The 26713-nt window shown below is 42.4% G+C and overlaps 1 protein-coding gene across 2 annotated transcripts in view; it reads right to left on the reverse strand.

Moving 5' to 3' along the window:
• svep1 (sushi, von Willebrand factor type A, EGF and pentraxin domain containing 1) overlaps positions 1-5023 on the reverse strand; it is a 225117-nt gene extending 220094 nt beyond the window's left edge. For both annotated transcript variants that reach the window (XM_048527619.2, XM_048527618.2), the window contains exon 1: positions 4463-5023. In XM_048527619.2, the coding sequence (XP_048383576.1) occupies positions 4463-4963 (501 nt within the window). In that variant the 5' untranslated portion in view covers positions 4964-5023. The remainder of the gene's footprint in view (positions 1-4462) is intronic.
• Between the last annotated feature and the right edge of the window lie 21690 nt (positions 5024-26713).

Raw genomic sequence — 26713 nt, forward strand, 5'->3', positions numbered from 1 at the left:
TCATACTCCCAGGTACTAATCTAAACTCTAAGTTCATCTGCCTTACCTACTCCTCATGGATTTGATCACATTTATTTTCTACTTTGTCCCTGTGTTCTTGTACACTAACAGCAGTGTAGATTAGCAGTTGGTTGATGGAAATTGTAACATTCAAGGCACAAAATATTCTAATTGTTGCTATATTCAACTCCGCCTAGAATTAAAAGTAGGACCCGTTGGGATATTCTAAAAGGCCACACAGTTCAGTTCAAGGGTCATTGAACATCACTTGGTGAAGAGTTAGCTGATAATGGGTGAAGAGATTTCAAGCAACTAAAGTCCTGTTGATGAGGCAGTTGAAGGTCCTGGGTGCTGGCGGTGTGCCTCATTGAAGTCTATGGGAGCGAAGAAGTTTGATGGCTCTGTCCTGTAAGGCAGTTGGGTCTGTGGAAAGTTCTGAGTACTAATTAGCTTAATAGAGCTAAAAAGAAGCTGTCATCTAAAGAGCTGAAAGTTAATCAAAAAATAAATGGTCTGACTTGCTGATATCTGGGTGAGTTGTGAAGAAATTTGTGGGATCTGTCTTGGTTATGTTTGCCATTCAAAGTGTGGTTTGACACTACAGTTTGCCTTTAATTCATAATTAGCTCATGTTAATTCTGGATGGTAGAGTATAAGATTGAGGGTATTTACTGTTTGCTTTATTGACTTGTAAATCATAAAATTTATTTTGTTTGTCTTAAACCATGGAATCTTATGTGGCTTTATTCATTTAGTGACGAACTGGGGATTTCAAATTTCACCAGGTTAAAGAAGGAAATAACAGTCTCTAGCTGGATCATAACAAATTTGGGACCAAACAAGTATGGGATCATATTTGGGATTGTAACATGGACAAAATATTATTTTTCATTCATTACACACCAGTGACAGGCAGGATGAGATCAGGGCTTCCTCATTCAGAACAAATCAAGGGAATACAATTCTCATCAAAGTGGAGCACAGATTACACAGTGCAGCCCATATCACCAAACGGGCAAACTGATGAACAGAAATTGAGGAAAGAGGGTACTCACAAATAGGAATTTAAAAACCTATAGTCTTGAAATGTGAGGTGATAGAAGAAAAGAAAACTTTCAGTCACAATCTTTGTGAGCTATTCATCCTGTACCTGAATGTTAAAATTCAGACAATATATTGTTGCTATTTTAACAGGATTTACTTCACACTTTTTTAAATAAAAATGGACTGAGCTTATTGAAATTACAAATAAAGTTCCTGGACATTACTGGCAGGGTCAGCATTTGTTGTCCACCCCCTTATGGTCTTTAAAGTGAATGGCTTGCTAGATCACTTCTAACAGTAACTTAGAACCAACTATATAACCTTGGACTTGAAGACAAGTGTAAGCCAGCCAAGGTAAAAATGGCAGATTTCCTAACTACCATGACAATTGATGATCGGTTCCTCAGACTAGGTATATTATCAAGTTTTTTTTCATTAATTCAGTTTAAATTTTGCCAGTTGCAATAGTAGGATTTGAACCAGTTCCCTCAATCATTCACCTGGGCCTCTGCTTTACTAATCTCGTGATATTACCACTACACCATTGGCTCCTTCATAGAAATATATTAAGTATTCGAATAATAATCTTTGCTGAGTTTTGCTGTACCATCCAGTTGGTAATATAGCATTATTCAACAAGCCCAGAAGTACTCATTGTTGTCATTTGATAACATCACATTATTATTCATATGAATCTGCATTTTCAGGCACAGAATACTCATAACATGCTGATGTGTTAACTTTTTTTTCACACAATCAGGGATTAGGATTTGGAATGCACTGCTTGAGGAGTGGTAGAGGCAGCTCTGCCATTAATTTCAAAAGATGATTGGACAACCACCTTAGGGTAAATGTTTGGGAAAGGACAGCTGTGTGGGACAAATTGAATAGCATTTATGGTCAGCAGGCCATGGAAGGACAGTTGGCTGGGCCTTCCTCCTGGAAAACTCATAGAAATAGGGACTGAACCAGTGGACTGCAATTGCAAAGCTTTGCAATCAACTATGAATGACACAGCATGGGGCCAGGAGGCCCAGGTTCAAGTCCCACCTGCTCCAGAGGTATGTACAACATCATTGAGCAGATTTGTCTGGAAAATATCTGGTTTGACACAGCACAAAGGAGATGATTTGGTCCATCATGCTCGTTCTGTCTCTTTCGGAAAGCCTGTCCACTTAGTCTCATATTCCTGGCCCTTTCCTCATTGCCCTAAATGCTGTCTTCATCTGGTTCCCAATTGAAAGTTAATATTGAATCTGGTTTATCACCCCAGTTCCAAGTAGTACATTTTTTTCCTATCCACCCACATTATAAACTAAAAATTGTTGAGGCCGGTGGGGAGGTCAATTAAAATTGAAATTGATTTGTTGGGAATAAGTTATGGAATAGATTACAGAATCAGCACAAATGTGGCTGGAGTTCGGGTTCAGATAAGTAATGAAACTGACTGAATAGTGGCAGGGGGTGCAGAATGGCTTCCGCTTGTTCTTATGTTCATGGGTAGTTAACTTGACATAGTGAAAGTTTACCTCAAGAACTTGTGGGTGTCCGACTCATAACATTCCAGCCAGCTTTACCATGCAACATAAATCGATTGCTCTTTTAGTGGGTTTGTTTGACTCCCTAACAGGACACGTGATCATGAAACTAACAAAAACCTCACTGTTAGCCATGTCACGTTGAGTAGCACTGTTGCCTCTCAGTCCAACAGTTGAAACTTCAAGCCTCCTTTGGCTAGCTGAGCACATAAGCCAGGTTTGGGTGTCCTCTGGAGAAGTTAAACTGAGGCCCTGTCTTCCCTCTCAGGTGCACAAACAAATCCCATGCCCCTAATTTGAAGAAAAGCCAGAAGTTCTCCCCGGTTCTCGAGCCTATATTCAAGAAATTGTTCGATGTCTGTGACCTCTTATTTTGTAAAAGAGCTGTGTATTTGTGAATCACATTCTGTGACCACATTCTTACCAAACACTTTACAGTTAATTATGTCCATTTCAAGTGTTTGGCTGCTGCATTCACAATGTATGTGCAGCAAGCTCCTACAAACAGCAATTAGATAAAAGAAAATTATTAGGGCGATGTTGCTGGAATGTAGCATCTTGCACTCATCAGCAAAATGTTATTCTGAGACAGAAAGCTTCTCTTCTTAGCAACATTTAAATTCTACACCATCAAGTGACTCCTGTTTTAGGTGTTGCGGAATAAACATTGGCCAGGGCTCTGCCTTAAGGAGTGATATAATGCCATAGGGATCCTGTTTGTGCACCTGTGAACCCGATCTCATATGAAAGATAGTCCCCTTTACAGTACGCTATTCTGTCAGTGCAGAACAGAAACACCAATACAGAGTTCACGGTTAGATTCATAAAATGATGCTTAAAACACACAACATTTTGACACACAAACATCGCGTTACCAACTGATACCCATTGGACACCTATTGGTTTGTTTTCTACTTTCTTGGTAACAATATCATATTGTACTCTGATAGTGCATCAAACAATTTTAATTCATAAGCTGGTGACTGTCTGAAGCTCATTGAGACAGTCAGAAACACACTTTTTTTGCTTCCTCAGCTTCAAGTGCTAGCCATGTCTGTGAATTACATTCTGCTCTGGATCTCACAAAAAAAATTACAAAAAACATGTTTTATCCTCGCAGTCAGGCAATTTAAAGGATTGTGAGATAGTGCTCAACTTGTAACTGTCAGCCCTGCCTAAAGTAGACTTTTACAATCCATGTGGGGCAGACTAGAGGCTGCAAACCAGTATGTTGCCTCCATGAGCCTGCACAAACAGACATGAGACAATAGCAACTAAAACTAAACAGTGTCTTTGACATCATAAAAGGTCCATAGGAGAGTTATCAAACAAACTTGGTCATGGAACCACACAGGGGCATTGCCTAAGAACGGTGAGCAAAAGCTTGGTCAGAGCGCTAGGAATGTCTTACAAGAGGAGAGGAAGGTAGAGAGGTGGAGAGGTTAGGAGAGGAAATGCCAGTCCACAAAAGGTCAGAGTTAAAGGAATGCAGGGATTTTGCAGGCTTGTGGTGGTGGAGGTGGTTTCAGAGAAAGGGAGGGCGACACTATCAAAATCGAGGGAGATGATGTTGGTCAATGGGCAAAGTAGAATACAGGATGGCCTTTTTTCTGCAATAGTAAACCTGTCTAAAACAAGGACTACAGTTTTGAATTTGTTAACCTCGAATTAAAAAGCAATAAAGGTGTTCACTTTAAATTACTCAGCTGCTGAGCTGAAGGGAACATGTTCCCTCAAATCCCTGAACGTGAGCGAACGTTTACATTTCAACAAGGCATCGTGTTAGTTTTCAACCCCACATTCCTCTCGTAGCAAATGGTCAAGTAACTAACTGTTGCACCCTATTTGAGAAGTGAATGGTAAACAGGAGGGTGCCTTACTGCTGCCTGCTGGAAAGCTCCCTTGGTGTAGGTGCCACCTCCCCTGTAGTTAATGGCAGGGATCTCCTCGTTCAGCAGAGAGCACTTATGCTGGTGGTATTGGGGGGCCGAGATGTAGTCGACCCTGGGCACAACATTGCTCCTGGAGGAAAAGGTCACAATTGCCACCCGGGTGGCAGAAGGCACCACCGGGAAATCCGACAGCAGCTTCTTGACGAACTTCAGCTCGTTGTCGAAATTGGCACTGCCCACGCTGGAGGACTCATCCACCAGGAAGACCAAATCCAGGTTAAGACTCTTCTCTCTCAGCTTGCGCACGTTGCGTTTGAAAACTGTGCCCAGCTTTAGCACCCTGCTGGTAGCTGTGGCCAAGTTGTTGCGCTGCTCTTTCAACTCAAAGGTCTTTCCCTTTAAGAAGCTCCTTTGAAAAGAAAATGGGTGATAAGAAGCAAGGCAGCAAGCAGCATGCAGAAACACGAAGAGTGTCCCAGCTAGCCGCATTATTTAACAAAGTAAAAACAGATTAAAAAACAAAGAATTAAATTAATAATTCAATCTTCACAAAATCTCCCAGGACTTTCTGCAACAGTTTCTTCTGGAAAAACGGACACAGGCAAAACAATCTCTCTCTCTCTGAAAATTCTCTCTTATAACTGCGCTTTCTCTGGAGGCCAGTACAGAAGTCAGGTTGTGATAGGATGAAACTTTTGAGTGTCTCTCTGAGTCTGACACTAAAGCAGTAAAGGAGAGGGGCGGGTTTTTCAAAAAAAATACTGCTGGAGTAACTGAGATTCCTTGTCGCTGTTACTTATGCGTCAAGCTATCAGCATTCCCAAAGAAAACATCAGCACAAACTTCCTGATTGATCCCATATGTCTGGCAAAACCAGTAACCGAGAGTGCCATTTTAATTGAAAACATTTTGGCTACTTTTCAGTTCCAGTTGTTAAATAGCTCAGTTTCACCTTGGACAATGGTACCTCTTCCAGATGGCTTCTGCTATGCAAGGCAAGAAGGTTTTTTTTTAAATTAAACCAAATGTAACTTTGATGAATGCACTCAATTCCCAATCGATCCAGAGGATAACTAGAGCAAGAGATTGACACATTCCATTAAACACAGGCACTTTTAAGAAGCCTTCTCAAAACATGTTTTACTTCTTACTATAACTTTTGCCCTATACATGCGAGCAGACAGCTTTAAGGACTGGATGAGGAATGAGTTGGACAAAAACAGAACTACATCAGCTGCTAAGCCACCACATCTGGCGAGAAAACTCAGAAATCTCACTTCTGACCACAGCACTGCTTTGAAAGGGATTCCAATCAGTATCATTCAAAATCAACTTAGATTGTAAATTAATCGTGCGTTTGACAATACAAAGATGTGTATTTCTGCAGATCCTTTCACTCATCGTCTCAGGATGTCCAAAAATGCTTTGCAGTCTAATGTTAAACTTTTGAAGTGTTGTAATGTATAAAAAACAGCAGGCAGTGCAAATTCCTATTAACAGTGACAAATGGCCAGATCATCTGTTTCTGTGGTGATAGTTAAGGGATAAATTCTCCCAGGGAGAATGCCTCCTCCTCTTCTATGAAAAAGTGGCATGGGATCTTTTACACCATCCTGAAAGGATGTCATCTTAAAATCTCATCCAAACTACTGCATCTCAGGCACTGCAGCATTTCCTGAATACTGCACTGACAACCTGGTATATCTGGTTAGACAACTTTGCTGTTAGAGAACAGAGAGACGCTTTGGAACTCCAGTTAAACACAAGAGTTTCAATCACTTACACTGATGAATACTTGGACCTTCATTTTTTTATTTGGCTGGTGATTAGTATAACATCATAAATAAGCCAAAATGGTGACAGAGTAGGACTCCTGAGCCAAAGATCATTTGCTCCATCCATTTTGTTTTCATTTTTCCCTTTTTTTCCATGTTTTGTTCCCTTCTTTCTTCTTACCTCCTGTCCTCAGGCGACATCAGTAATGTTCAGGGTGAAGCCAGCACAGACTCTAGTCCTTGAGAGAAGCCAAAGTAGAATCACGGCCTCAGCATTGACCCTCGCCATTGAGAGCCTTGAGGTGAAGCCAGCATGGACTCCTATCCTGAAGAAACTTGAGCTGAAGCCTGGCACGGTCTGGAGGTCAGACCCCGTGCAATTTGGAGGTGAGGCCCAGCATGGTCTGGAGGTAAGGCCCCGTGTAGACTGGGGGAGAGGTCCTGCGCTAACTGTGGGAGAGACCCTGTGCGGACTCAGGGAGAGGCCTGGCACTGACTGGGGTGTGGCCCTGTGCGGACTTCAGGCGAGACCCGGCTCTGACTGGAGGCAACGCCTGGCACTGACTTGGGGAGAGGCCCTGTGTGGACTCAGGCAGAGGGCCGGCACTGACTGGAGGCGAGGCACGGCTCTGGCTCGGGGCCTGGTCTGGCACTGACTTGGGGAGAGGCCCCGTGTGGACTTGGGGAGAGGCCCTGTGCGGACTTGGGGAGAGGCCCTGTGCTAACTGTAGGAGAGGCCCTATGCAGACTCAGGCAGAGGGCCGGCACTGACTGGGGGCGAGGCCTGGCACTGACTGGAGGAGAGGCCCTGTGCAGACTGGAGGAGAGGCCCGGCACTGACTGGGGGTGAGGCCCTGTGCGGACTGGAGTCGTGGGGCGTGGCTCTGACTGGGGGCGAGGCCTGGCACTGACTTGGGGAGAAGCCATGTGTGGACTGGGGGAGAGGCCTGGCAATGGACCCGAGGTGAAGCCTGTTGCAGACTCATCCACTCCATGTCTGACTGGAAGGACCGTAACTCTGAACTTTTCATTTATTTATGCACCTAATTTATTCCTGAGACTTTGTACCTTTCATACCTAAGATAGCGTAAAGGTCTGTAATGATGGACTTTTTAACTCCTTTATCTTTCTAATTTATTCTTAAGAATCTGTACCAAGATACCTCTGTACCTAACATGGCACTGTACACAGCAACTTTGTCAGCTTTTCACTGTACTCATGTGAGTGCATGAGACAATGAAATTAATTCAAATTCTAATTCTATTGCAAAAGTAGTGTTGTTTTTGATGGGATATGTTTTGAACTGTTCCTTTCTTGCTTAATGTCAAGATCAAAATACTATTTATGATGAACACTTCATTAATTCTCCAATCACAAGCCAAGTCAATCAGAATCAAGGGGAAAGCTCTCCACTAGTTGAAGTCATAACTGGCACAAAAAGAAAATGGTTGTGGTTGCTGGAAGCTATTCACTTCAGTGCCAGAACAGCACAGGAGGAGTTTGTCAGGTCTGTGAACCTTCCATCAGAATGCTGAAAGATTAACTCCATTATTCTTTTACAGCTGCTGTCATTCCTGTAAGCAATTCCAGCACGCTCCATTTTATTTCATATCTGCATCCTTTTACTTTAGTTTTCGTGCAACTTGAAATTTAACTCTCATTTTTTTCCCCGGTGGACTCTGCCTTGAGATGTTGAGTCTTCTCCAGAATTTTCACATTTGATCCTGATAGTCATGGGAGAGTTTCAGAAACGCTTGCCTCCTACCAGTTAGGTAATAAACTTCATTATGGGCCTAATCAATTAAAACACAGTTATTTAGGATATTCGCTTGGGTTTTCTAATATGATTGTAGTTAGAAAGAAATGTGATGATGAGAAATTACACATCGAGAGACCTTTCAACAAACCAGGAGGAAAATCCTTACTTTAGTGTATTGAAAATTGCATTGGGCATTTTATTCACTTGAGCTACTATATAGACATGTACCAGCAGAGGGAGTCTGCAAGGACAAGATAACAAAGGACCTATGCTTAGCAGCTCATGCAGTATTAACTATAAATGTCTTTGATTGGATATATAACTGCTTTTGACCTAAGAACTTCACCCATATAATCTCCTCTAATTTATCAAATTTCTATCCTTGTGTTAGATTCTGTATGGAGAATGGACCATAGCCAGAGATAGAACAACAAGCTAAACCATTCATATCTGACTGCTAATCTTTCTGAAAATCTGCTGCTCATGGAATCATTAAGTATGGGAGAGTCCACTTGACCATTATGCCTCTGCTGGCTCTTCGAAAGAGCAGTCTGATTGGTCCCGCTCCCCCTGGCTCCTTCTCTATGCTTATTGAATATCCCTTTTAAAAATGTTACTGTTGAATCTGTTTCATCCTTTCAGGCATCACAGTCCAGACTGAAACAGCTCACTAAGTAAATCAAGTTATTCTCATATCCTGCTATAATAATTATACAGGAAGAATTTTGTAGTCCCAATCCTTCAAAGAACAATTGCCTAAAAGATCACTGATTCCTATAGTCACAACCACCCTGAACTGCTTCAGTGGAAGAACAGAGTTGAGAGAAATTTTCTCACTACATGAAGCTGCTTTTTAAATGTTTGAGTTAAGTTCTTACTCTCAAAGCACTCCATCTGTACCATAAAAGCCACAAAAGGTCAGCCTGAAGAACAAAAGCAATGCATCATTCAGAGTCACACGATCCCACAATCAACAAATCCCCTTGAATCTCTATAGCTCTGCCACATCCAGTCATGAACGCTGGTGGATAATTAAACAACTAGCCAGAGGATGAGGCTCGGTGAAGTTGTCATCATCAACGATGGCAGAGTCCAGCACATCAGTGTAAAAGTCGAAAACTATTTGAACCATCTTCAAAGTGACGCTGAACGGATGATCCATCTTAGCATCCACTAACATCCCCATCATCTCAGATACCAGTCTGAGATAATTCAAGTGCACATGACACCAGGAAAAGACAAGCATGTTGGATACAGAAACGTTAATGACAACAGTTGTAATACTGAAAACATGTGTTCTGGAATTAACTGTGCATTTTGCCAAGCTCTGTGCACTTTGGGATGATTCCACTCTTGTAACCCTCACCCCAAACATTATGGCCTTTTCAATCAGCTTGTCTAGGACACTTCTGGAGCAGGTGAGACTTGAACCTGGTCCCCTTACTCAGAAGTAAGGACGCTAGCAAAGTGCCATAAAAGCCCTCCACATTTTTGGAATTGAATTAGTCAAGATAAGCATTATTCCTACCTATTAACCTCATCCCGCCCCTTTGACCTGTCCGTCCTCCCCAGACCGACCAATCCCCTCCCTACCTCCCCACCCATACTCTCCTCTCCACCTATTTTCTCCTCTATCCATCTTTGGTCCGCCTCCCCCTCTCTCCCTATTTATTTCAGAATCCTCTCCCCATCCCCCTTTTCTGATGAAGGGTCTAGGCCCAAAACATCAGCTTTTGTGCTCCTGAGATGCTGCTTGGCCCACTGTGTTCATCCAGCTCCACACTTTGTTATCTAAGCATTATGTGTGATTGGTGTACATTTGTCTCTACTTACAAACCTGACTTAGCTAACTGGGATTAGGTGGGGCCACATTGGATTGCTGTGCACAATTTTGGTTTCCAAATTTAATGAAGGATGTCCTCACATCACAGAGAATGCAATAAAGTTTCATTAGATTGATCCTTGGAATAAAAGTGTTGTCATGAAGATAGTTTAATGAAATGGATACAACTTCTCTGAAGTCCCTTGTAAAGGTTGGATAGACACTGGGGAGACATGAGGTGACTTACTTGCTGTAGAATTCCTAGCCTCTGACCTGCTCTTCTGGTGACATTGTATATAACATATATATACACTATATGGCAAGTCCAGTTCAGTTTCTAGTCAGTGGTAACCCTAGGATGTTGATTCCTAGGAATTTAATGATGATAATTGATCACCAAGGTGCAATGGTTAGATTCTCTCTTGATGGAGATAGCTAATGCTTGGCATTTGTGTAACACAAATCTGCCACTCTTCAGCCCAAGTTTGATTCTGGTCTAGATCTTGCTAAAAATGGGTACGGACTACCTCAACTTGAGAAGATGTGAATGGTGTTAAACATTTATGCAATCATTGACGTACAGCCTCACTTTTGACCTTATGAGGGACGGACGGTCATTGATGAAGCAGCTAAAGATCATTGGGCCTAGGATACTATCATGAAAGGCTCTTACTGCACAGTTGTGATGCATCTACCTGTGTGCCAGAAGTTCCAGATTCAAGTCCCATCAGCCACAGATATATCACAATATGTCTTCATTGCACAGATGTTTGAGTGTCGGAGTTGTTGAGGCCTCTTCTGGAATACTGTGTCCAGTTTTGGTCACCCCATTGTAAGAAGGATATTATTAAGCAGAAGAGATTTTCCATGATATTGGTGGGAATGCAGCGTTTGAGTTCATAAGAAAAGTTTGGTTAGGCTGGGACTTCTTTCACTGGAGCGTAGGATGTTGAGGGGTGACCTTTTTTAGAAGCTTATAAAATCATGAGGGGTATAGATAAGGTAAATGGCAGGTGTCTTTTCCTAGGGTGAGGGACTTCAAGACTAGGGGGCATATTTTTAAGAAAGATTTTACAAAGACATGAGGGGCAATTTCTTTACACAGAGCATGGTTCGTGTGTAGTATGACTTCCAGAGGAAGTGATGGATGTGGATACAGTCACAGCGTTTAAAAGATATTTGGATAAGCACATGAATAAGAAATGTTTGGAGGGATGTGGGCCAAGCACAGGCAGGTGGGTCTAGTTTAAGTTGGGATTATGGTCTGATTGACTGAACAGTCTCTTTCCATGCTATATGACTATGATTCTAAATGTATAATTTTAAAAAAGTCTGTGCTGAGGAGGTCCTGCAGTGATGTCCTGGATATGAAATGATTCACCTCCAACAACCATAGCTAACTATGCCAAGCAGCATCTCAGGAGCACAACTATGGTATTGCTAGTGTAGGAGTTACTGTAGCTCATTGAGCACAGGGCTTGTGGGGAGGGAGGAGATGGACAAATATGATTTGGTGCTGTTTAGGAGGTGGCCAGCAGACTTTTGAGCTCTGCCATATGACAGTTAGTCCTTGTGTGGTGTATGACACCAACAAGCAGAGCATTAGCCCATTGACTCCAGTTTCTCCAGGGCGGCCTTGTGCTACACTTGGTCAAATGCAGCTTTGATGTCCATGTCAGTTACTCTCATCTCCCCTCAGTCATTGAATGTATTAAGGACAGGAATAGATAGAAACAGCGTTTTGGGCACTAAGGGCAGTGTGGGATCCAGGAACAGGGGAGGAAAATGGAGTTGATGTCAAAGATCAATCATGACCTATTTGAATGGAACAGCAAGTTCAAGAAGTCAATTGGCCTAATTCTGTTTCTATTATGATGCTCGAATTACTTAAGAGGATAAAGCTATCTGAGTGAAGAACTATTGAACTGGGACAGTCTGAGTTAGTCAGCATTGACGAGTCAGGCCGAATGGTCTGTTTCCGTGCTGTACAACTCTATGATTCTATGAATTGCCATGTCAATGAAGATGTTGAGTTTCCTGCAGCACCAATCAGAAATATCCGTGATATAAAAAAAAATTGATAAATTTAGTTGAAATTGCATTGATTTGTCTATTTTTATTGTGCTGTGCTTCTGGCTGGGTGAGAATATTAAAAAAGAAGGTATTGCTAGTGTAGGAGTTACTGTAGCTCATTGAGCACAGGGCTTGTGGGGAGGGAGGAGATGGACAAATATGATTTGGTGCTGTTTAGGAGGTGGCCAGCAGACTTTTGAGCTCTGCCATATGACAGTTAGTGAGCTTTGGTTTGTGGAAGTTGCTGCAAAGTGGGAGATCTACAGTCAGAAATGGAAATAAGAGACATGGGTGAGGGTTACTGCAGATGAGCTGGCGCAAGTCTGGAAATGTGCGACCTTTATAGAACTGGAAGTAGGCAGTCAAAGGAGGTGAGGATGTAAAATCAGGTAACAGTGAAAATGATGATTTTTCCATTGTATCCCCATGATAGAATTATCCTAAATTTGAGAATGTCTATTAAATTGGAGCATGTTGAAATGCACAAAAATATAAAAATAGCACCCTTAATTTCCTAATAAGAATATATTGCAAAGAATTTAAGGTGGAAGGCTAGCTCACTTGCTCCCAATCAGGATCTGCACCATCATTCTTTCCCTCACTACTGTCTCTGTCACAGATTGGAAATAATTTGAATTCCACATGAGCTGAGAGTTTGGTTTCTAAATGAACAGGTCTTTGATAGAATCCCTAAAAGAGTCATTTTCCTTGAATGTGGCCACTGTTCTATTTTCTTAACTTTTTATTACGCATCAGACACTGTAGGAAACACCAGTTATGGCAACCTTATAATCAATGAGCTATTGGATAAGGTAGTACCTGCTTTCAAGATAACCAGGTGTGGAGCTGGATGAACGCAGCAGGCCAAGCAGCATCTTAGGAGCAGGAAAGCTGATGTTTTGGGCCTAGACCTGCTTTCATTAAGGTTTGTCATGGGTTAAACTGTCAGTCTCAAAGGGGTTGTTGAAGAGATGGATTGACAGCAAGCTCAGGTAGAAGCAGAAATGATCAGAGGTAGAGACATTATTTCTACGTGGACCTTCCTGCAAATTATGATAATGTATAACCTGAAATTAGTTGAGGCTACACATTGGCCTGGGATTTATCTGAAAAATAACTGCAAGTTTAATGCATCTGCTATTGTTACTTTGCAACATACAGATCAGCAAATTTTTCCAAGTGACATGTCACAAGTTGCAAAACGTGAATTCCTGGCTGATTTGCTCTAATCTGTCGTTTGCCTTGTGAATGACATTGCAGCATTAACCTCCTGTGAGTGTCAAGAAACTATTGCAATTTAAACCTTAAACAATTTAATCTTGCTGCAAAGGCCTGGCATTTCAAAACTTAAGGACCATTTCATTCCAGAGAGAGATAAACTAAAACTGAGCAGCCTCGATGATTCATGGTCAATCTTAAATTGGTCATTTTTTTTCCCAGTCAACCTTCGTTGCTGTCATGTTTTTCTCCTTCTCTTAATTTGATTTCTTTGCCCCTCGATTTCTAAACTTGTACTTGACGACTGAGATTTACCCGATTTCCTTTTCTGCCACTCTGTACGTTCCAAATCTCAGTAGACAAGGAGATGGTCTGTTGGTCTCACTGTTTCCTGAAACTCCCTGATGCCCAGTGGTGCTGCACCATTATTAGTTCACACTCCCAGCAAGGTAGGGCACAAAATTATACAATAACCACATCCCAAAAGAATTCCATTGGCTATAAGCTGCTCTGGACGTCTCAGTTTTGTATTACATTTCAAGGCAGGTTTTGACCATTTTGTTGTGCCTTTGGTTCGATGATTAAAAATTAAAAGCCTTGCCTTCATGTCATGCACTCTCAGGACAGTCACAAAGCGCTTTATAGCTAGAATTAGCTTCATTGTTACATGTACTCAAATGAATACAGTGAAAGGTGTGCAAGTTGCCACTTTTGACATTGCCTTAGGTGCAAAAGTCCCAAGGTACAGCTTTTTCAGTTTCAGTTCATGGAAGAATAGAGAAGTTAAAAGAAAATTGACGATACTGAAACTGAAACAGCTTCAAAAGTTCATCTTTCCCTCTCCACAGACTTCACCAGTCACTACCCTCTGACATCGTGGCAATGTGCTCCTTTTCTGCCACCAATGGCACTGTTGCTTCCTCGTCTGCTGCCTCCGAGCTGGAGGCAGCATAAGTTTCCCTCCCCCACCGCTCCCCGCCTCTCTGACAATGGACGTCAACCAATATGTTTTGGCTCATCTTCCGAAGCTGCTGCCTAATTTGGTGCTGGGATGGAGATGCACGAGGCACCAGCCTCTGATAGGAAGACATCAGGAAGAGGCTCCAGGGCAACCAAAACTAAAAAGGAAATGTGACCAAGCTACCTCAATGGGAAGACAATGATGAAGCTGTGCAGATGGGGCCAATCCTGCTGCATGAGCCCAGTGGCAGCCCAGTGGCAGCCCAGTGATACAGCTGTGATCTCCACCAAGTGCCATTGGAGCTGCACCCATCCAGGCAATGGGATAAATATTCCATCCCACACCTGGCTTATTCCTTATAGATGGTGGACAGGCTTTGGGGAGCCAGGAGGACAGCTACTGTCTGCGTGATTCCTCACCTCTGACCTGCACTTGTCGCTGTAGTATTTCCATGGCTAGTTCAGTTCAGTTGTGGATCATCACAGATTCTGAAGCATTATAGATAATGGGAACTGCTGATGCTGGAGAATTCCAAGATAATAAAATGTGAGGCTGGATGAACACAGCAGGCCAAGCAGCATCTCAGGAGCACAAAAGCTGGCGTTTCGGGCCTAGACCCTTCATCAGAGAGGGGGATGGGGAGAGGGAACTGGAATAAATAGGGAGAGAGGGGGAGGCGGACCGAAGACCTGTCCGTCTTCCCTGGACTGACCTATCCCCTCCCTACCTCCCCACCTACACTCTCTCCACCTATCTTCTTTACTCTCCATCTTCGGTCCGCCTCCCCCTCTCTCCCCATTTATTCCAGTTCCCTCTCCCCATCCCCCTCTCTGATGAAGGGTCTAGGCCCGAAACGTCAGCTTTTGTGCTCCTGAGATGCTGCTTGGCCTGCTGTGTTCATCCAGCCTCACATTTTATTATCTTATTATTCTGAAGCATTATGCCTGCTTGAGTTAGCAGATGGGGGCATGGTTTAATGTCTCATCTGAAAGACAGCAGACCTGAGACAAAAATGATTTAATGTCGATAAAGTGAATCAAACTGGCAAAGAAAATTGGGTGGAAAATTCTAAATGACCCTTATCTTGTTTAACTAAAAGGACCCAGGCACCAAAATACATCACAAAGCTACTGAAGTTGTAATACACATTCTCCTGTATGGCACTGTGCATAGAACAGAGCCAGTGCTAGACACGCTACACAAACTACTGATTCAGTCCTATTGAAAAGCAGGGTCAATATAAGGAAAAAGCCATAAGATCTGGCACATTTTTCAATCTGGTTTTAATTGGCACCTTTGTTTCTTGAAGGGAAGGTTCTGTATGAAAGAGGGGGTTGTGCTTGAAGCATGTCCATGGTATTTTAAACAGACATTTCTGTAATTCTTTTCCAGGCACAAGTGATTGTTTGGATTACTGTCCTCATCTTGTTAAACTTAGACAATACTTGTTGTTCTTTGCTTGTGCTTTTGTTACATACAATCAGGTTCTTTTACATGATCCATGAAGCAATTACAGGCTAAAATGAAGCACAGCATAAAGTAGAATTATACTTATTACAATATGGCTATTCGAATTACTTGAAAGTTGTTTTGTACACTAAAGCAACCACAGTTTTGTTTACTGAAAAGGGATTTTGGGGGTGGGGCTGTTACCAACAATTTCTGGATTGCATACCAGAAACTTTGAAAATAAATAAACCATTTAGAACACAGAAACACACAATACAGGGGCGGGCCCTTCAGCCCACGACGTTGTGCCGAACCTGGTGCTAAATTAAACAAATTCCTCCTGACTGCCCTTGGTTGATATCTCTCTATTCCTTCCATATTCATGTGCTTTTCCAAAATTCCCCTAAATGCCCCATCACATCTACCTCCACTACCATTTGCTCAGCTTTAAAAATGTTAAGGCACAGAAGAATGAGAAAGGCCATTAGACTCACATTGGATATAAGTCTGGATCTCTGTGGCTTTTTATCTTAATTGTCTTACGACAGAAACTCACAGATGAGTTTCCAGTACCCAGTTTACTCCTCCAAACTCCTAAATAGTGGCTCAGTTTGTCGCAGATTTCACTTTGAATCGGAAGCTTGTGAATTAATAGTTAAATGCAAGCCTGGGCTGACTCTCTTTACAGTGCAAGTACTGCACTGTCTTCTGGATGAGGTATTAAATAGAGACCCTGGCTGCCTCTTGCAGACAGGTTATAGAAAAATAGAAAATAGGAGCGGCAGTAGGCCATTCAGCCTTCAAGCCCACACTGCTATTCAATATGATCAGGGCAGATCATTCAACTCAGTACCCTGTTCCTACTTTCTCCGAATGCCCTCTGATCCCTTTAGCCCTAAGAACTAATCTCCTTCTTAAAAACATTCAATGCGTTGGTTTCAAAAGGTTTTGTGGCATTGAATATCACAGGTTCACCATTCTCTGGTGAAGAAGTTTTTCCTCATTTCAGTTCTAAATGACCTACCATATCCTTAGACTGTGATCCCTGGTCCTTGGAAACATCCTCCTACATATCCTGTCTAAGCCTGTTAGAATATTATAGGTTTATATGAGAACACCATTTCCACCACCAAAACCCAGGCCCCATATCCTACAACCCAAATCCCCTCCACAGAAACTCCAGTTCTTCTAAATTCCAGTGAGTGTAGTCCTATATCCAGTCATAGAGTTATACAGCATGGAACAGACCCTCTGGTCCAATTCATCCATGCTGACCAGATATCCTAAACTGATCTAGTCCCATTTGCCCGCAATTTGCCCATATCCCTCTAAACTCTTCCTATTCATGCACCCATCCAGATGCCTGGTAAATTTTGTAATTGTACCTACCTCCATCACCTCTGGCAGCTCATTCCATAAACACAATACCTTCTGTGTGAAAAAGGTGCCCATCAGGTCCCTTTTATATCTTTCCCCTCTCACCTTAAACCTATGCCTTCTAGTGGCGACCTTACTCTAACATTATGCCATCTCGTCTTTGACTCTCCCATATGGGGAAAAAAATCTTTTTACACCTACCATATCATGGCATCTTATATGTTTCAGTAAGGTCACCTCTCATTCTTCTAAACTCCAATGAGCACAGGCATAACCTACTCAAACTCTGTGTTAAACAGTCCCTCCATACAATGGATCAACAATAGTGAACCTTCTCTGGCCTGTCTCCAATGCCAATATATCTCCAGATTGGGTGACCAAAACTGTTCAGTGTATTCCAGCTGTGGTCTGACGAGTGCCTTGTATAGTTTTAGCAAGATTTGCATACTTTTATACCGTAATCCCTTGTGAATAAGGGATAACATTCAATTTGCCCTTCCTATTACCTGCTGAACATGCTAACTTTCTATGATTTATGCATAAGAACTTTCAATCCAACTATATTACAGCATTCTACAGTCATTCACCTTTTATTCAGCTCACCTATTCTTCCTGCCAAAGTGCATAACATCATTTTCCCCCCATTATATGCCATCTGCCAAGTTTTTGTTCACTCGACTATATCCCTCTGCGGGCTCTCTGTGTTATTCTTAGCAGTTGCATTCCCGCTTATTTTTGTCATCCACACACTTTGCTATTGTACATTCATTTTCCTCAAGCAAATCATTACAATATGTTGTAAATAATGTGGCCTCAACACTGATCCCTGTGGCACTCCATTAGTTACAGATTGTCCTTCTGAAAATGCCGCACTTATCCCTATTCTCCCTGTTCTGTTAGTTAGCCAATCATATGTACATACTAACAGAGATAATGGGAGCTGCAGATGCTGGAGAATCCAAGATAATAAAGTGTGAATCTGGATGAACACAGCAGGCCAAGCAGCATCTGAGGAGCACAAAAGTTGACATTTTGGGCCTAGACCCTTCGTCTAGGCCGGAAATGTCAGATTTCGTGCTCCTGAGATGCTGCTTGGCCTGCTGTGTTCACCCAGATTCACACTTTATTATCTTGTACATACTAACACCCTGGTTTCTATTCTTATGCAGTAGCCTTACGTCTGGTACCTTCTGGAAGTCCAACATGCTGGGTCGTAGGAGAATTATTGATGGACTGTTAATCCAGAGATTTAGGTATTGTTTTGAGTATCTGGGTTCAAATCTCACCACAGCAGATAGTGGAATGTGAACTCCATAAAAATCTGGAATTAAGAGTCTAATGATGATAAGGAAACTATTGTCAGAAAAACTCATCTGGTTAACTAATGTCCTTTAGGGAAGGAAACTGCTATTATTGTCTGGTCTGGACTACATGCCACTCCAGACCCACAGCAATGTGGTTGACTATTAACTGCCCTCTGGGATGAGCAGTAAATGTTGGCCTCAACAGTAGCACCCTAATCCCATGAATGAATAGAAAAAAATTACATCCACTGTTTCCTTGTTAACTATTTTGCTTGTTTCCCTCCTCAAGCTTCCTGACTCCAAAGGCTGAAATTATAGCCATCAATGGACTTTTTCTTTCATTTTGAAATTGATTTACAATGACTTCACAGCCTCTAGGATTCAATACTGAGTTTTACAGCTTCAGAACATTGTCTCTATTCTTTATTTTTCTTACTTTTCTACCCAATGTCCCTCAGCTGTGTTTTGTTAGACATAGTTTCACAGTCAAAGAGATGAACAGCATGGGAGCAGATGCTTTGGTCCAACTCATCCATGCCAACTAGATATCCCAAATAAATCTAGTCCTGTTTGCCTGCATTTGGCCCATATCGCTCTAAGCCCCTCCTATTCATGTACCCATTCAGATGCCTTTTAAATGATGTAATTGTACCAGCCTCAACCACTTCCTCTGGCAGCTTGTTCCATACACACACCACGCTCTGCGTGAAAAAGTTACCCATTCAGGTCCTTTTAGATCTTTCCCTTCTCAATTTAAACTTATGCACTCTAGTTCTGAACTCCCCTACCATGAGGGAAAAGACCTTGTCTGTTCACCCAATCTATGCCCCTCATGACTTTACAAACTTCTATAAGATCAATTTTCAGCCTCTGATGCTCCAGGGAAAATAGCCCTAGCCTATTCAGCCTCTCCCTATAGCTCGAACCCTCCAGTCCTAGCAACATCTTTGTAAATCTTTCCTGAATTCTTTCAAGTTTCACAACATCTTTCCCATAGCTGGGAGACCATAATTGAACGCACAATTCCAAGAGTGACATAGCTAATGTCCTGTACAGCCACAACATGACCCCACCCCTCCCCTCAACTTGTATACTCAATGCACTGACCAATAAGGGCACACATACCAAGTGCCTTCTACACTATCCTGTCTATTTGTGACTCCATATTCAAGGAACTACAAACCTGCACTCCAAGGTCTCTTTGTTCAGCAACATTCCCCAGGCCCTTACCATTAAGTGAATACACCCTGGCTTGATTTGCTTTGCCAAAATGCAGCAACTCACATTTATCTAAACTAATTGACTGAACTCTCAGTACTGCAGACTTATTTTCTCTTTTTCATACCATTATTTACATCTATTTTACACCTCTATCTGTCCTTTACCACTGTTGGCAATCCTATGGTCTTTTATTCAGAGGATTCCAAACAATTTGTTTCACTCACACCTTCTCCCCTCTAGCAATAGCATAAAAAGTAATTTTCTAATCCCTCACAGTACTCGAATTGTTAACTTTGCTTCTCTCTGCAGAAACAGCCTAACCTGCTGGGTTTCTCCATCAATTTTTGTTTTTGTTTCTGATTTCCAGCATCCACAGCTGTTTTTAGTGTTACACAAAGGTGGTCAATGGAATGGGCAACTTCACTTTGTAGTAAATAGGCCTACAATGATTTACTGCTTTAAAAACACATCTACATTATAATGCAGCATCTAATGATGTTTAATGAACATGCCAAAACACTTTACACTTTCCTCTTAAGACATTGTCAACAACTCAGCAGACTTCCCCAACTGATCATAGACTCTCCAAGAAGGGTAGGGTTGTTTTTAAAATAGGGTTTCCCAAACCTCCAGCAGCACACAACCAAGCATAGCAAAAAGAAATTAAATCTTCACACAGACCCAGCCTCAAAAGGATTTGAATTATGTATTGCACCCAAGATCTTCCTAATCAACAAAATGTCAACAGGAAATGGTGTGGGATTAGGAAAACAGAAACTTCTTTTCTCCCAGCAAAAGAAATTTCAGCATTTGCGACCTGATTCACTCCATCATTGGAAGGTGAAAATCCACCCCTTTACTTTTCACTTGACGAGACTGCTAAGCATTTCTGGAATGCTGGCAGCTCCATATTATTCACCTTTTTAATGTCAGATCTGCTTAAGCTGAACTAGCTGATGTGCAGAATCCCTTTATACTTAAAGATACTTCCATTCCCAGTCACCTGCAGCATGTCGCTTGGAAGACAGAATAGAATGACAGTTCCTTGGAGTCCAAGCTTAAAAAGTTTCATCTCAGGCTGATTGATTGCACATATCATCACAACAAGTGCCCAGCTTTATTGACAAGGAAAACCAATTACTCACAGACAGGAAAACTAACAGATCGCAGAGAATATAGATTACAAATAAATATCAATATTGGCTGACAAGCATGCAAGTTTCAAATGTCATTCAGTATTCAACCATGTTAAAATGCTGGTTCAAAAACTGACCATTTGACATTTGTAGTGAGAAATCTTTTGAAATCCTTACTGAATTGGATGCGAAGATATTAAAATAATTTTGATAGTTAAAAAGTCTGAACTGGTTTATGTAGACAGCCTGTTGCCTTACAAAGAAAAGCAAGAGAGATAGGCAGAATTTAATTCTTTTAGCCAAGAAAATTACATTTAAAATCTTTGGAATACATCAATAAATTTTTTTAATAAAATAATTTTTTGGAAATTTTTTTGGAATGAACGTAGACGTATCCAGGGGACCTGGTCAGGTGTTTCCCAGAACACTGTGGAGAGCCAGGCAAGTGAATTTTGGGCACCTCGCTGTGACATTTGGATCATCAACATCCACGGGTGAGGTGTTGGAAGAATGGAGGTTGGCTAATGTGGTGCCAATTGTTTAAGAAAGGCTATAAGGTAAAGCCTTACAACATTTAAAATCTGAATGGGTACATGAATAGGAAGGGTTTAGAGAGATATGGGCTAAATGCCGACAAATGGGACTAGGTCGGATGGGGATGTCTGGCCAGCATGGCCGAATCGGACCGAAGGGTCTGTTTCCATTCTGCATGACTGTAAGACTCTATAACAGCTTTGGTAATGGGAACTGCAGACGCTGGAGAATCCAAGATAATAAAATGTGAGGCTGGATGAACACAGCAGGTCCAGCAGCATCTCAGGAGCACAAAAGCTGACGTTTCGGGCCTAGACCCTTCATCAGAGAGGGGGATGGGGTGAGGGTTCTGGAATAAATAGGGAGAGCGGGGGAGGCGGACCAAAGATGGAGAGAAAAGAAGATAGGTGGAGAGGAGAGTATAGGTGGGGAGGTAGGGAGGGGATAGGTCAGTCCAGGGAAGACTGACAGGTCAGAGAGGTGGATGAGGTTAGTAGGTAGGAGATGGAGGTGCGGCTTGGGGTGGGAGGAAGGGATGGGTGAGAGGAAGAACAGGTTAGGGAGGCAGAGACAGGTTGGACTGGTTTGGGATGCAGTGAGTGGAGGGGAAGAGCTGGGCTGGTTGTGTGGTGCAGTCGGGGGAGGGGATGAACTGGGCTGGTTTTGGGATGCAGTGGGGAAAGGGGAAATTTTGAAGCTGGTGAAGTCCACATTGATACCATTGGGCTGCAGGGTTCCTAAGCGGTATATGAGTTGCTGTTCCTGCAACCTTCGGGTGGCATCATTGTGGCACTGCAGGAGGCCCATGATCGACATGTCATCTAAAGAATGGGAGGGGGAGTGGAAATGGTTTCTAAAGAATGGAGGGGGAGTGGATCTAAAGAATGGGAGGGGGAGTTCGCAACAAAGTGTGGCTTCCTTTACATTGGGGAAACCAAGCGGAGGCTTGGGGACCGCTTTGCAGAACACCTCCGCTCGGTTCGCAGCAAACAACTGCACCTTCCAGTCGCAAACCATTTCCACTCCCTCTCCCATTCTCTAGATGACATGTCCATCATGGGCCTCCTGCAGTGCCACAATGATGCCACCCGAAGGTTGCAGGAACAGCAACTCATATTCCGCTTGGGAACCCTGCAGCCCAATGGTATCAATGTGGACTTCACCAGCTTCAAAATCTCCCCTTCCCCCACCGCATCCCAAAACCAGCTCAGTTTGTCCCCTCCCCCCACTGCACCACACAACCAGCCCAGCTCTTCCCCTCCACCCACTGCATCCCAAAACCAGTCCAACTTGTCTCTGCCTCCCTAACCTGTTCTTCCTCTCACCCATCCCTTCCTCCCACCCCAAGCCGCACGTCCATCTCCTACCTACTAACCTCATCCCACCTCCTTGACCTGTCAGTCTTCCCTGGACTGACCTATCCCCTCCCTACCTCCCCACCTATACTCTCCTCCCCACCTATCTTCTTTTCTCTCCATCTTCGGTCTGCCTCTCCCTCTCTCCCTATTTATTTCAGAATCCTCAACTCATCCCCCTCTCTGATGAAGGGTCTAGGCCTGAAACGTCAGCTTTTGTGCTCCTGAGATGCTGCTGGACCTGCTTGTTCATCCAGCCTCACATTTTATTATCTATAACAGCTTTGGCTGTTTTCTTTTCTCATTTTACTTCACTGGTGTTGTGACTAGTTTACTTTGAAATGTCTTCCTTTTAGACGCTAGCAAATTAATAAATTAAACTTGCATGGCTTGCTCCTTTTCATGGACTCTAATTTTCGATTAAAGGATTGGAGCATGTAACATTTTTCAAGATTGTCAATTCGCATTTGCAGGGAAAAACTTAAATGTTGGTTTTTTTGTTAAAGCGGTGGGTAACTCAAAGTGTTAAATGACATCACGAGATAAGCTCTACAGATCAGGGTCACAAACAGAAATTGCCGGAAAAGCTCAGCAGATCTGGCAGCATCTGTGGAGAGAAATCAGAGTTAACGTTTTGGGGTCCCATGACGCTTCTGGACCTGAGACGTTAACTCTGATTTCTCTCCACAGATGCTGCCAGACCCACTGATCTGTTCCGGCAATTTCTGCTTTTGTTTCTGATTTCCGGCACCAGCAGTTCTTTCGGTTTTTATTCCAGATATCAGGATATTGTTCTCAGAGCTGACCAGTATATTTCTTGTCGTACTACTTGCCAGTGTTAATGCAGCTAACAGTAATGTGTACTTGCTTTTAAACTGAACCTGATATCTCATAAGGGACTGCTGTGTATTTCAGATGTAATGTAACTGTCTATTAAATACAATATAATAAAAATTTTACTGTTTCTCAAAAATGGAGGCTACCTTCTGCCAAAGATTTTACGTAGCCAACCTTCCCCACTTGGTACAAATAATGTAAACTAATAAACCGCAAGGAGGATTGTTGGCAGTCAATCCACGGAAGGTGTCACAGATGGTCTTGAATGGCAGTTATACCTTCATTTCAGTTTTGCTTGGCCTTTGACATTTTGTTTGTAACAATATAGATTGCAAAGGAAAGCAATGTGCATTTCTCATGAGGAGTATTTCAAGACTGACAGTACATGGAGTGGGGGCAAATGCTGAGGTGTTAATTGGATGCCGAACGGCCAACTCCGGCTCTTCAGTCTGATATATTTCAAAGAAGCACATCCGATTAGAACTCAGACATGCTGTTCTCTGTGAAGCATTCCCTCTGGAATAGCCTGTTTGATCAGGTTTAACCCAGGCTGGACATTAGCAGGGGCAATCACTCTACAATGAGGTGCCCACAGAAAATGTCCCTGTCCCGGGCAAGGAACATGTGGAACAAGGGGTCTGTAGGATCCATTTTGGAGGGTGGAGTCTGATGGTTGGAAGAGGGAAGGCCAAGGCTGAGGGAGACCAAAGTATCTTTGTGGTTCAGACATAGCCATCTGAGCTGGTGTGACCTGATGTCCATAATGTCCAAGAAATGAGTTTTAATTCTCTTTTACAAGGTGTGAATCGAACCTCTGAGAGAACCTTTGTCATGTGCTTGATGTCACATTATGAGTTTGAGTTCTTAGTAGACTGGCCGAGGAGAAGGCAAAATTAAGGGCTGGCTTTAAAGTAACGCTATTTGTTGTATTTCCATTTTAAATCTTATCGTACATGGGAATAGTGTGCCATGCTCATACCTTTCATTACATTGGGCAATAACTAATCTATCTTCTTTGAGTATTAAGGTGCTATCACTGTTTCCTTCAGAGTCTTCCAATGAGATTCTTCCAGACTTCAGAGCCACCCAATGCGGTCTCATGCTCAGTGATGTATAACATTGTGACATCACCATGAGGTTGCTCTGGGGTCCTAATCCACTTACACAACACATTCCTCAAAAATGATGCTCCTTCCAATAGGTGCAACTGGGATTTGTTCCAAATCTTCATCAACACCAACCAACAAAAAATGCTCAAACCTATGTATAAATGCAGTTATAAATGTTTGTATTTATATATATGAATATCAGCTATAACTATAAACCTGCTGGGCCAACGGGCTGAAGTGTGGCAGACGGAGGTTAATGTAGATGAATGAGAGGTGTTGCGAGTTGGTAAGACAAACCAGAGCAGGGCTTGCACAGTTAATGTAAGGTCCTTGGGGAGTGTTATCGAACAGACAGACCTAAGTATTCATGTACATAGTCCCTTGAAAGTGTTGTCACAGGTAGACAGGGTGATGAAGAAGGCATTTGGCCCACTTGCCTTCATTGGTCAGAGCACTGAGTTTAGGAGTTCAGATGTCATGTTGTGGCTGTTCAGGACACTGGTGAGACCACTTACAGAATACTGTGTACAGTTCTGGTTACCCTGCAATTGGAAGGATATTATTAAATTAGAAAGGGTGCAGAAATGATTTACAAGGATGCAACGGGACTGCAGGGTTTGGGTTATAAGGAACGGCTGGATAGGACATTTTATTCCTTGGAACATAGGAGGGGTGACCTTATAGAGGTTTATACAATCACAAGGGACATGGATTGGGTGAAGATCCAAGATATTTTCTGTAGGGTAGGGGAGTTCAAAACTGGAGGACATAAGTTTAAGGTGAGAGGAGAAAGATTTGAAAGGGTCTTGATGGGCAACTTTTTCACACAGATGGAGGGTTTGTATGTGAAACGAACTGCCAGAGGAAGTGGTCGATGCAAGTACGTTTGCAACATTTAAAAGACGTTTGGTCTGGTACATGATTAGGAAAGATTTAGAGAGATATAGGCCAAGTGCAGGCAAATGAGACTAGTTTAGTTTCAAAATCTGGTTGGCATGGACAAGTTGAACCAAAGATTCTGTTTCCGTGCTGTATGACTCTATGATTCTACAAGTGATTTATATTTAGTTAATACTCATTCATAGGATATGGATGTCACTGTCTAAGTCAATGTACAATTCCCATCCTGAATTGCAATGGAGAACGTTGTGGTAAGGCGCTGTCTTGATTTGCTTCAGTCCTTGGGGAATTGGAACATCTGCATTGCTGTTAGGGAGAAAATTCCAGGATTTTGACAGAACAGTGGAGGACGGTGATGTAGGTCATGGTCAGGATGATGTTTTGCCTGGTGTGATCTTACAGGTAGGGTGCTGTCATGTGATTGCTTCCCTCCCCCTTCCTGGTAGTGAAGGTCTGGTTTTGAAAGGTGCTGTTAGGGGACCTTTGTGTGTGGCTGCAGTACACCTAAAAGATGGTACACATTACAGCCACTGGGTGTTAGTGGTGAAGAGAGTGAATGCTGAAAGTAGTAGACTGGGTGTCAGTCAATTTGGCTGCTTTTGCCTGGATTATGTCAAGCTTCTTGAATGTTGTTGGAGCTGTGCTCATTGAGATAAATGGAGAATCGTCTGTCACACTCCTGGCATGTGCCTTGTCGATGATGGATAGGTAATGGAAGACAGGAAGTGTGTTGCTCAACACAGAGTTCCTAGCTTCTGACTCGCTGTATTTATCCGGCTTGTCTGATTCAGTTTCTGATCGATAATAATCCCTGGGATATTGATAGTATGGGAATTGAGTGATGGTAATACCGTTAAATGTCGAAGGCTGATGGTTCGATTCTCTCTTGCTAGGAATGACCATTGTCATCTTCTACATTGGGCATATTTCACCGTTATGATGACTTGTGGCATAGTGAGTTTCGATTTCCAGTGCACTATTCCCACAGTGGTGATGATTTTATATTGTTGCTTGCCCTTGTACCCACCAAAATGAATCACTTCATGACGTCTCTGTAGTAAATTTCAGCTGTCACTTGTCTAATCTCTTGTCACTGTCTTTTGATGTCCTTTTAAAATTCCCCACTATCCTCCTCTCAGCTTACTATGCTACCAGGATTTGTAACAGCAGCTCTAAGATCTAGATCATTATTATATATATATATATGCATTAGCAAGAACAAGGGGCCTAATGATACACAATAAAACTTTCTCCAGTCTGAAAATTATCCATTAACCTCTACTCTCTGTTACCAATCACTTAGTCAATTTCATATCTATATTGATCCTATTCTTTTATTCAATGGGCTACAATTTGATACGTAAGTCTATCATGTGATACAGGACAATAAAAAAAGGTACTAACTTTTG

The sequence above is a fragment of the Stegostoma tigrinum genome, chromosome 3 (assembly GCF_030684315.1).
Source record: "Stegostoma tigrinum isolate sSteTig4 chromosome 3, sSteTig4.hap1, whole genome shotgun sequence".
Taxonomy (NCBI): domain Eukaryota; kingdom Metazoa; phylum Chordata; class Chondrichthyes; order Orectolobiformes; family Stegostomatidae; genus Stegostoma; species Stegostoma tigrinum.